Source organism: Rissa tridactyla, chromosome 13 (assembly GCF_028500815.1).
Source record: "Rissa tridactyla isolate bRisTri1 chromosome 13, bRisTri1.patW.cur.20221130, whole genome shotgun sequence".
In the NCBI taxonomy this organism is placed as follows: Eukaryota; Metazoa; Chordata; class Aves; order Charadriiformes; family Laridae; genus Rissa; species Rissa tridactyla.
The window spans coordinates 10,623,421-10,635,027 of NC_071478.1; the positions used below are offsets into that span (position 1 = coordinate 10,623,421).

The window sequence follows — 11,607 nt, forward strand, 5'->3', positions numbered from 1 at the left end:
GTTGATGCTATTTGGAAGAACTCATGTGAATTTTCCCGGTACTTTGTAATGAACTGAGTCACTATTTCTGTTTGGGTTAACAAGTATATGAATTGCCAAGCCTTCAATTTTGCTTTTTCAGCTTCTCCATCTTCCAAGACAAAGAGAAAATTTAGATTTGGCATGCCTATTTGGACGTTCTGAGTAGTTTTGAAGGAGACAATACTCTTAACTTTTCATCAGAAGAAGGGTTGCTACAAACTAAGGAAGTCTCACTTGCTTCTAGGTGGCTGGAGACAAAAAAAAAAAGTAGCAAGTTAGGCGAATCTTTGGAAGTGTATTAGATTGAAGTAGGATGGAGAAGAAAAGGGATATTATCCAGTTAGTTTTATTAATAGATACTAAATTAGTTTCTGAGTGAAACTTATGGCATATCTTAACCTGTATTTTTGAGAGTTCGTGTATCTCACAAAGGAATGAAATGAAATTGATCGAAGAAGTTGAGAAGCGAGCTCGGAAATAATAAGCTGCTTCAAAGATCTTTCATTGAAGTATCAGTAAAAATACAGTTTGTTCTGACACAGAGCAGATTTTAGGTTTAAGAAATTATTAAGCCTCTGGTTCCATGGCTGGCACAAGTTAAACGTCACGCAAAAGCTGCTCTGCCTGATTTCCTGAGAAGAAAAGATCTTGCTGTGCTGTTCCTAATTGCCTCCTAAGTAGGAGAATTAACACTGTATTATAGAGGTGACCCCTCGTTTGTCTCTTCCATTGTCAGACACTTTGGGGAAGCAGACACTTTTGAATAGAAGTTGTTTATGTGAGATTAAGGCTAGTGAATTTTTGTTTCAAGATTCTAATCAATATTTTTTAATCTCTTTCAGATGTTGCTTATCTTTATGAATCCTTAAACACAAAGCATGATGCAACTCAAGAACCAGTAGGTAAGGAAGTAAATCAAGATCAGTGAAGAGCAGCTAAGCTCCAATGGATAACAGTAACCCTCTTGAGAGAGTTTGATTGCTTGGAATTTTGAAGCCATGATGTGGTGACTGTCACACAGATCTTTTTTCTTTCCTTTCCCCCCTTCCAACTGTAGAAGTTAATGTAGAAAACCAATGCCATGTGACCAAAGATACCTCAAGTACAGGAAGAAGTAATGATGAGACCCAAATTACCTCATCACCGTCAGCTACTCAGTCTTGCTATGAGGAACCACAGCCATCTACTTCTACATCTAACCTCTTTAATGCTTCTTCTACCTCTCTTATTGAGTCTGCGTCTGTTCAGCAGGATAATCCTTCTACATCTGGTAAGAATTGTGTCGAGTATTTAAAGTTTGATATCCCATCAACTGTTACTCTAGTTTTGAATTTTAACAGATTAATCTTTTACCCCTATCTGGGTCTTTAGCGTTTGCTTTGTTAAGTTCTAGTGAAAATACCAGGTGGATGTGTGCATTTTAACTTTCCCTCTGTGAGTAGGCAGGGTAAATCCTTGTGGATGAGTAAGGCAATTGTGAGAATTGCTTATGCTCAGAGGGGCAGAAAATGTACGTAAATCCCAAACTGTTCTGTCGTTACAGTATGGTTTGGTAGTGGAGCACTGGTGAAAACTTATCAAATCTATGTGGCTCATGTAACAAAGTAAGTAGATATGAGTGCTCGTGCTCATGCAGTCACCCTGAGAAACTACTGTAATTGTCACTGTTACTGCTGCCCATCACCAGTCCCCTTTCCCTTGCTTAGAGCTCTAAGGCCAAAATATACCACATTGGATTCCTAGTCTAGTATCCTGCATTAAGTTGGCAAGTGTAATACGACAATGCTGTGTAACTCTTAAAATAGAACTGGAGCAAGAACAGCTGTCTAGAAAGTGGCATTTGTCAACAGTTCATTGGGGCTTTTTAATCATGCTCCTATGAAAACAAAGCTTTGCCCTCCACTGTGATCCTGACCTGTTATGTGGGATCAACGTTGCATAAATCCTCTGCCTGGCATCTTTTTCAGGAAGACCTGGTGTGGATAATAGTCTTATGAATAAATACTCCACAATTTAAAGAGGAATGGGGATTTTAAGTAAGGTTACACAACTAATAGCTTGTTTTCCCCCAGGTCTTTCCAATTAGTCAGATTGGCTCAGAGTGCACGTAGTATAGCTATGCAGACATTGCTTTTTTGCTCCACTTTTTCCTTTCAGCTGGTTGGATTGATGTGTGTGCATCATCAGTGTTTGAGTACCTGTTGTTGTCACGTGTCCTGCATCTGTATGCAGCTATGTTCATGTTTCTGTTTTTATTTTGCAGGATCACAATCCTCAGTTTTCGCTCCTGTGCCTGCTTTCCCCATCTTAGAATCTGTGTGTCTAAGAGCACTGCATGACGAACATGAAAAGCTGGATATGAATACTGAAACTTCTGCAATCGCTTCAGAAATCACTGACAAAGAAAAAGCAGAATCGGATTCTCAAACAACAGGGGAGGAGGAAGGTTTGGAACCTGCGAAGAAGAAACTAAAAGGAGGCTAGTATACAACAGTATTGCACAACTTACCCTGCACACTATAACGTTACTGTCGAAAGTTGGTTTAAAAAAATTAATTGGAAACTTAAAGCTATGTCCATTTTTCATAGAAGCCCAGTGAGATTAATAGCAACATAAGGTTCTGTGCTTATTTTTCTTCATTAATATGAATAAATTCAAAATGCATATCAAACTTAGAAGGTTGTGAAAGGTTATGTTAGGAGGGGATAGGTAACATTTTTTCCCTACTCAAAATGTTATGATTTAGTACTGTAATAAATAAGAAAAGCAAAACTCCCCTCTTGCTCCTTCCCGCCTCAAATTGAGTCAGGTCAGCTGTCATCAGTCCTTCTTCAATTTGTTTCTTGCTTCTTACTGATTTGATTTCTGGCCCAGTGAAAAAAATGTCTTCAGTAGCAGAAGCTGTTATGTGTGAAGCAAGAACCTTCAGTGGGACCATTACCAGTGAACACCGAATCAGTATATATCTTTCAGGTTTTTTTAACAGTTAAAAAAAATTAATTTCAAAAAGCTTCAAAAACTACTGTGGAATCTTCTGTCTTTCTAGATGAAGATGCTTGTCCAAATCTTCCACCAGCAGCTCCAAGTGAATGTATAATTAAAATTGGCTCTGAAGATGCAAAAACATCAAATGTGAAGCCCGATAAGATGGAAGAAACACTAACGTGCATTATCTGCCAAGAACTGCTGCATGACTGTGTAAGGTACGTATGACAAAAGCTGTAATCATGTGGTAATAATATATGAAGTTCAGTGACAACTGTTTGAAGCGGCCAGAATATTTAGGGTTTTCACAAGCCCTTCTGAGTCCGTTCCCTCCCCCCCACTCCACCCCAATCTATATGGTCAAATCAATGCTAAACAGTTTTTTGAGCATTATGAATGTGTCTGATAAATGAAAGATTTGTGGTTTGACTCCTTTTCTTTCCTTGTTTTCATGTTTGTGTTTTCCAGCTTGCAGCCTTGCATGCATACTTTTTGTGCTGCCTGCTACTCAGGATGGATGGAAAGATCTTCTCTATGTCCAACTTGTCGTTGTCCAGTAGAACGTATTTGCAAAAATCACATATTGAACAACTTGGTTGAAGCTTATCTGATTCAGCATCCAGGCAAGTTGAACAGTGCGTGTAACAGAATCTGACGTATTTCACAGATTAGCTGCGCGATTGATGGATGCACAGACTGTTGTCTGTTAAATTTCTATATATGTGTTATTACTCTGCTGTCTTCTCTGACGCAGCTGTAAGAAAACAAGTGCATTTAATATGACATGATAACTTGTAATGTTTCAAATACTGGGTGAGGATTGAACGTGATTTAATATGTAACTGAATATGCTAAGAAATCTTAATTTTATTTTCTTGCTTAATCATGAGAAGGATATCAGTTTTATCAAATAGGGGACACTGACTGATTAGGCCATCTAAACTCAGATACTTCTGAAAAATATACTTGAATATAGATTTAATGAACTTTGATTGTGGCCTCTTGAAAACAAAACTTAAGTTGCCTGATACTATACTTCCATTAACTAAGATCTTCTAGAACTCCGTTATCCAAAAATAAATTTTATGGAAATGAAAACACAATAATTGTAACTATGCTTATAAAGTAGGGTGGGGACAAGGGATGTGAGCTCTTGAAGTTTGAATTTGGTTCTCATGCCAGATAAATGTCGTAATGAAGATGATGTACGTAGCATGGATGCTAGAAACAAAATTACTCAAGACATGTTGCAACCTAAGGTGCGAAGATCTTTTTCAGACGAGGAAGGAAGTTCTGAAGATTTGTTGGAATTGTCAGATGTAGATAGTGAATCTTCAGATATCAGGTATGTCTATTTAAGTTGTGCACTGAATTAGATTTACTTATGTTTGAATGCACAAACCCACAAACGGAGCTAGTTTCACAAACTCTGTTACTGCTGGTAGTGTTTCCATCATCGTTGCCGGAATGAATCTTATTTTTGTTTTCAGGTAAGTTCATTCTTATTGGTAATTATCTTGGCAAGTCTATTGGCTATCCTACTGAATTTTGAGCAGTCAATAAAAAACACAATTAGAACTTCCTTGGGGTCCAGCAAGATTCAGTTAATGACCAATAGTTCTATCTGAACTGTGCAACAGCTTCATGTGAGATATGTGAAATTACCTTTTCTAATTACAAATTGGCTGTTGCTTTAGAGAAAACAGGTTTCTGATTAGAATCTTGTCGGGAGATAAAGCAGTCCATGACCCTATGAGTGCTGCTGCAATAATTGTACTTATGCATCTGGAACACTGCTTTCACCAGGTGTATAGTACTGAAGCAGCTGGTGCTTAACCTAGGGATTCCCAGGCACCAAAATATCTCCCCTTTACTTCCAGCAGCAAACATTTTTTGCTGTATGTGTAGAGGGGAACAGAAAAGCTCTTCCAGTAGATAATTATTCATAATTTGTTCCTCTGTCTCTTGTACATCTCACTTCCAGTCATACCACTCTTTTTTTTTTTTCTTTCTTTTTTTTTTTTTAACTACTTGGGGAATACTAGAAAATACAAAGTTTTTATCTGTTACAACTACAGCGATCTTCACAGCTGTTATGAGTTATGTAAATTTCCATATGTTACTGGATGAAGAAATTCCAAATTTAAACTTTGAAAATATGAACAACGCTGTCAAGCATAGAGATATGAGTTATATTTGCATTTGTTGTGTGTGATTTCCTATGACCTTATTTTATTCTTTCAGTCAACCATATATAGTATGCAGACAGTGCCCAGGGTATCGAAGACACTCTGTTCCAACTCTACCTGGCACAGGCCAAGAGACAGAAGCAGGAGGAATGCAAGCGCTGGGAGATGCACCATCTACATCAGCCAACTTCCCTGCAGGTCAGTGTCATGAAATCTTCTCAGTAGTGCGATACCAAAATACCATAACTCATACACCCGTTATGAACTGAGCAAACTCACTCGCACAGTAATGTGAGAGTAACACCACTTCATATAGGTGTCCTTGCAAATATGAGATTTGACCATGGTGGTCATCCAAAATAGATTGCTGATGGTTGATAGTTTTTAAGCTGTTCTACACGTTGAAATATTTTACACCACCGAGTAGTTTAGAAGTCTGAATGACATTTTTCTGCTCTTTTATAGTATCTTTGTCAAAATTATATTGCTTGCTTATTACTTTCAGATTTTTATGTTGCTAATATTCACTAAGATTCCTAGTCCAGATTGCAGTTGTGTATATTGTTCAGTATTCTTTTTTGTTTGTTTGTTTTTAACTTATCTAGCTGTCCAGGAATACGTGTGCCCTGCTCAAGGAAGTCATGTAATATGCACCTGCTGCTTTCAGCCAATGCCCGACCGAAGAGCAGAGCGTGAACAGAATCCTCATGTTGCTCCTCAGCAATGTGTGTACTTTTTTGATTTTGGCTGCAGAACTAAATCTTTCCTTATTTTTAGTTAAACTTAAGTTTACCTTGAAGAGTGTTCTTTGTTTGAATATTCTTTATCTGGACTCTTGTAGCGACAGAACGAAAGAATCTTCCTTTATAAAATTTATTATTCCTCTATAAAACGTATTTTAAATAAGAAAGTTGTACTTTTTTAAAGCAAGTTTCAGGGTTCCGTTGTTATTGATTTGTAAGAACAATAACTGTTGAGTTTTGCTGTGTGCAGGTCCTTACAGGGGTTTTCTTTGTTATTTTACAGGTACAGTTTGTCTGCAACCCTTCTGTCATTTATACTGGGGCTGCACTCGGATGGCGTGTTTTGGCTGTTTGGCGCCATTCTGTGGTATTGTGGACTAATATGTTTCTTATGAGTCTGCTCACTTTGCGATAATATCTGTCTGTCTTGAACTTTAGCTAATTTAAGAAATGTAATAGATTAGTTTGTAGCACAGTCATGCAAAAGGAAACAAAGGCTGTGTCCTTACATCACAAACATAAAAAAATTCTTGAGTGGTAAGTGTCTTAACTTTGAGAGGAATGAACTTCTTGTCTTCAGACCATACTGGCTTTGAAAACTACACTTTTAAGCACAATGTTTTGCCATATAAAAAAGAACTGTGGTGTATTTCAGCCTGGTAAGAGAATCATACAAACCAATGCAGGAGCACGGAACATCTGGTGTTAACTGATTAGAAAAGAACCTTACCTTTTAAACATGTGGACTTCTGAAATTCCAGGTTTTAGACATTTTAAAAAATAAATTAGAACAGTTGAAATGATTTGGCTGCAGTTTGAAGCTAATGGAATGTGCTTTAATAGTAGCAGCATTAATCTGTGCAGATTAGTAGTAGTGTTTGTGGAGTGAAGGTTAAATTGTAAAATCTCGATGTCTTGGTTTTGCCACTGGAAGTTATATATCACATGCTTGAGAAAAGTTGAATACAGTCATTTACTTGGTGCCTATATGAGTTTGTGCACGTTATTTCAGGAAACAGAAGAATCTTCAGGAAATGCATGAGGGCTATGGGATTGGGGCAAGAAATAGTAACTTTTCTTCTTCTTGTTCTGATTAGAAATAAATCTTGGTGATAAGTGTTTAGATGGAGTCCTAAATAACAACCACTACGAGTCAGATATCCTAAAGGTACGTTTAAAAATAGTTATGTATGTTGTGTAATAATAAATGTACAAAGTTTAAGATGTACTCACTCGTGAAATGATAGTGATGTGCTGCCTAACAGTTACAGTGGCAGCACTGTATCACTTGCAGCACCTGATTCTAAAAGGCAAATCTAATGAGCCCCAAATGTTCAGCCGGACCAAAGTTGTAGTTGCTGTGTCTAGACTGGAAGTATCTGGGGGTGATAATTTGGCCCTTTCAGTCTCTGAGTAAGAGATCATTGTATTCTAGAGATGAATTCCATTTAGCATCAGCTCTTTCTGTACCATCCAAATGAACAACAATAACAAAAAACTTCCTTTCGTGCAATCCTGATGTTTAATTTCTCCGACGTGTATGTCTGACAAGTGCCAATAAGGCCAAAATTCTAGATATAACTTCTGAATTTGAGTTTAAATGACTGATAGACACACTGTAGAATTCAGATGTGTTTGGTTGTTAAATCATCAAAGACTTCTACTTGTATGAAGTGTTTGTTAGGGAAGCCAGTTTCTACACGCTAAAGTGTAACATAAAATACTAATTAAAGAGAAAATTAATTCACTAAAAATATACCAAGAAAACAAGATTTGTCAAATATTTTTCCCCAGACAAGTTAAATTTCACGCTAGGTTGCATGGAAAGTATTTTGCCCATACTATAATGGTGTTATCTAAATTAGGTAAACTGGATGTAGTCTTGATTTAAGGTAAATAAGTGTGACTGAAACGCGTCTATTTGTGTTCTTTTGGCAAAAGTATGAGTCTTCTGAAAAAAAAAAAGATATTGAGTAAGGTTTTATCAGTGATCTGAAAGTATCATGGTAATTAAGTTAAAGGTATTTAATTTTTACTTGTAATCGGCATCAGCCCATTTTGAAAACCTAATTAGATCTAGATTTGGAAATATTTGAGGGTGAATGACTTGATCACTCTTCAATGTTGGAGATCTTGCAAGATTAAACACTGAAATTGCTCTTTTCAGGATTACCTGGCATCCAGGGGTTTGACATGGAAAAATATGTTAAATGAAAGTCTTTTAGCTCTTCAAAGAGGAGTTTTTATGTTGTCAGGTATGTGTTATGTATATTTGATTTTGTTGATGTGTAACTCTGTCTCTATATAACTCAGTAATATTATCAAGAGGTTTAAGTTTTGGGTAAATAACCGGTGCCATCGTGACATTCTTACTAAATCTGATTTCTCAAGCCTTACTCTGACATTATGTACAAACCGGTTTTCTCTTCAGATTACAGAATTACTGGGAACACAGTGCTTTGCTACTGTTGTGGCCTTCGCAGCTTTCGAGAACTTGCCTACCAGTACAGGCAGAATATTCCCGTTGCTGAATTGCCAGGTGGGGATTGCTTCGCACAGTAAGAGGGGAACAGTCGTTTAAGGGAGTTAAAGTCAGTTTCATCCTTGTATCCTTGGATTTTTTTAGTACCTTCATGTAGCCCAGTGCGAATCTCTTTGCAGGGCTAATATCTTATGCTGATTGCTTTACTTTTCAGCCGCTAAGTTTGCGTATAGTTACTGTCAGGCTCCCTAATGCAGTCCTTTCTTTCAGTATGTTTTCTCATCTGTAGAACAATCTGCATAGTGAAAGAAGAATTCAGTAAAATCCAGAATATAGTCAACAGGAACTAGTTGCTGTAATTTGATACATTTTCCCATTTAAGTACGTGAAATGATGCGCCTCCTGAAAAATTTCACATTTTACCCGCTCTCAGCAAGGAATAAGAATGTTTTCATAAATTAATTCTAAATCTGTTTGCATTTACAGTTTTGGTATAAAATAGCATGCAAGCAGCTGTGCCTCCTTCAATCCTAAATCTGTTGGGAACAGAAGCTCTCCCAACAGTCTACTTTTAAATGTTACTTTTGTTCATCCAGTTCCTGTTGTTAGCAACAGCTTCCCTGTCTTTGACAGTTGAGAACTCTGCTTCTGCTGCTCTGCAGAGTGACAGTCAGTCTTCCTTGTTTCTCCTTAGTATTGCTTTTCATTTTAGCACAACGGCTTCCTGGACAGATGAGTTATAATGTATGTTAAAGTGGGGGACAAACAACAAACTCTACCCAAACTAATAAATTTTTCTTTCCTATGGAAATGTATCTACACATATGCCCAGTGTCTTAAACAGTGAAGTCCATCTCTGTTAAACTAAGTGGTAAAATTGCAGTTGACAGCACTGAGAACCAAAGCCTTTCATCATAAGTCTGCATGAACCTAATATTCAGAATTATTTTTTTTGTCCTTCACTAAGCGTTTGCTTTGTTTCTAGAAAGGTGAACCAATATAGTTTACAGTCATTACTTGCCAATTGTGTCTTGTTTCTCTACAAAGCTTGCTCTGACGATTAACCACCATTAGTAGTGGTTTAATCTGTGTCACCTTATTTAATGACTTCTGTAATAAATGTAGCATTTCATTTTCTCTTTTTGTAGTGACTGTCACATCACGTCCTGATTGCTACTGGGGGCGCAACTGTCGAACTCAGGTCAAAGCACATCATGCCATGTAAGTTAAACAATTTATAAAGTGCTTTTGAGTTTTGTTTCTTTTAAAAAAAAACCAAACAAACAACAACAAAACCCCCAACCTTTGAAGTGCCAGAAATTGCATGAGTAACACTGTCACAGCATAAGCAAACTGGGTGAACTTTGGGTTTTTTGGTCATTTTTGTTTTTAACACAACTTTGAAACGAGCCTTTTGTGCATATCAGAAGGGTACCACTAGCACTTGTAAGGTGATGTAACCCATTGCTGACATTTCTTGAGTTTTGTTTTCCACCTGCAATTCCCCCTTTATTCCTGTTCTTCTCCCACTGAAGCAGCTTCTCATTTGCTCATGTCTGGGTGCTTCTTAAAAACACCGTATACACAATAATTAGCCCCATGCAATTTCCATTTGAAACTGTAAGAGAGATTCTCCTATTGAAGCACAACGTACTTTGAAGGGATAAATTGGTGGGAGTAATTTGCGACAAGAGAAGCAATAGAAGTTTGGAACATGTAACATTAGGAACCTGGTGTGACTCAGCAGCTCCTGGTTTTGGAGGAGTTTCTAGATCTTATGCCTCTGACCCAAGCAATCAGACATATGGTGAAAACGAATTACTGAGCCTGAAGAGAGATGAACACTCTACTTATCAAGTGTTTTAATACATCTAGGGAACATGGGCTTCTGGTATCTGGTCATTTATGAGAAATGTCCGTCCAAAATATATCAAGGTCCTTGGTTACAAAAAAAAAAAAAAGGCCACTAATAACCGATGCAATTTCATTCTTATGAAAAGATGCACATGTGGTAAGACAAATATTAAAGACTTGTAAAACAAAATAAAAATTAACTACCTAAGAGCTAACTGGTAGGGTAGAAAAATCCTTCTTGCTGTATGAATACTTCTCTAAATTCTCAGTGCAATTTAAGATAGAGGAGCTGTTACCCCTTTTGAGAAATTGCTTTAATGAATGGTAGATTCTGCAGTATCTTTCTAACGCTGCAATGAACATACACACTTAGCATAATTCCTTTAATATTTCAGGTACCATGGGTTGAAAATAACCAGTCTGTACAGCTCATGCAAGAGATCATAAGAAAGACTTGTAAAATATTCATCCCCTGCCTCTTATAAATTCAGAGGGTTTTACCAAATAACTTTCAAAAATAATTTGGGATTTAAGTTGCAGAAGTAATTTAAAGCACCACTGCTATCTGTAACTTCATGTTACAGGCCTGTCTGTTTTCCCAGAGGAGATTTTGTTTTGAAATGTTAGCGAGTTAATTCAGTATCAAAGCACTCACCAGTTGTCTTTGTTCATATTGTAATGGGATAATTCCATCTATAATGGAAATGACTCAGAATTTTTTTTTCCTTTTTTGTTTCTCCTTTTTTTTTTCTTTTTTCTTTCAGGCATTAGCTGTTCCTAGAACCTTACAGGCTGCTGCTCTTAGTTCCTAAAATCCATAAAAGCAAACAATCCTGTCATATCACTTCTAGATATCTGGGGTTTTTTAATTGATCTAAACTGTTTTGCTAAGTAGTTTGGTTTTGTAAGCAAAGTTTCTTTCTAATCTTTGATCTAATTCAGCAAGAGAAAGAAAATTCATAGTCTCTCTTGCATCATCTCTTCCACATGTATACGTATATACACACCCAACACCCCAGCTCCTGTTTCAGTTATGTATTGGGGGATGCATAACCCACGTAAGACAAAAACAAAGAATGAATAGTGAGATAATTTTTAGAATTGGGAAGAAATGCATTATACAAAATTGTGTTATCTGTTTGATTTGGGAAGATGGGCTTGGCGTTCCCGTAAAACCTAAATAATACAGAATGAGAAAAATTTACCTTTTTCTTTCCAGAAGACGATTCTAAGCCAGTGAAAGAACATGTTTATGTATTATCAGCCTGGTTAATTCTAGTTCCTAATGACTTGTGTAATGCTGTCTACTAAAAATTAGCAGTGTCTTACAGG

The 11,607-nt window shown here is 36.9% G+C and overlaps 1 protein-coding gene across 2 annotated transcripts in view; it reads left to right on the forward strand.

Annotated features, from left to right (window-relative positions):
* CHFR (checkpoint with forkhead and ring finger domains) overlaps positions 1 to 11,607 on the forward strand; it is a 28,350-nt gene that overhangs the window by 11,604 nt on the left and 5,139 nt on the right. For both annotated transcript variants that reach the window (XM_054219533.1, XM_054219534.1), the window contains exons 5-17: positions 864 to 923; positions 1,079 to 1,291; positions 2,285 to 2,500; positions 3,069 to 3,225; positions 3,476 to 3,630; positions 4,190 to 4,352; positions 5,252 to 5,394; positions 5,802 to 5,921; positions 6,223 to 6,306; positions 7,037 to 7,107; positions 8,107 to 8,194; positions 8,371 to 8,478; positions 9,570 to 9,642. In XM_054219533.1, coding sequence (XP_054075508.1) covers positions 864 to 923; positions 1,079 to 1,291; positions 2,285 to 2,500; positions 3,069 to 3,225; positions 3,476 to 3,630; positions 4,190 to 4,352; positions 5,252 to 5,394; positions 5,802 to 5,921; positions 6,223 to 6,306; positions 7,037 to 7,107; positions 8,107 to 8,194; positions 8,371 to 8,478; positions 9,570 to 9,642 — 1,651 coding nt within the window. The remainder of the gene's footprint in view (positions 1 to 863; positions 924 to 1,078; positions 1,292 to 2,284; positions 2,501 to 3,068; positions 3,226 to 3,475; positions 3,631 to 4,189; positions 4,353 to 5,251; positions 5,395 to 5,801; positions 5,922 to 6,222; positions 6,307 to 7,036; positions 7,108 to 8,106; positions 8,195 to 8,370; positions 8,479 to 9,569; positions 9,643 to 11,607) is intronic.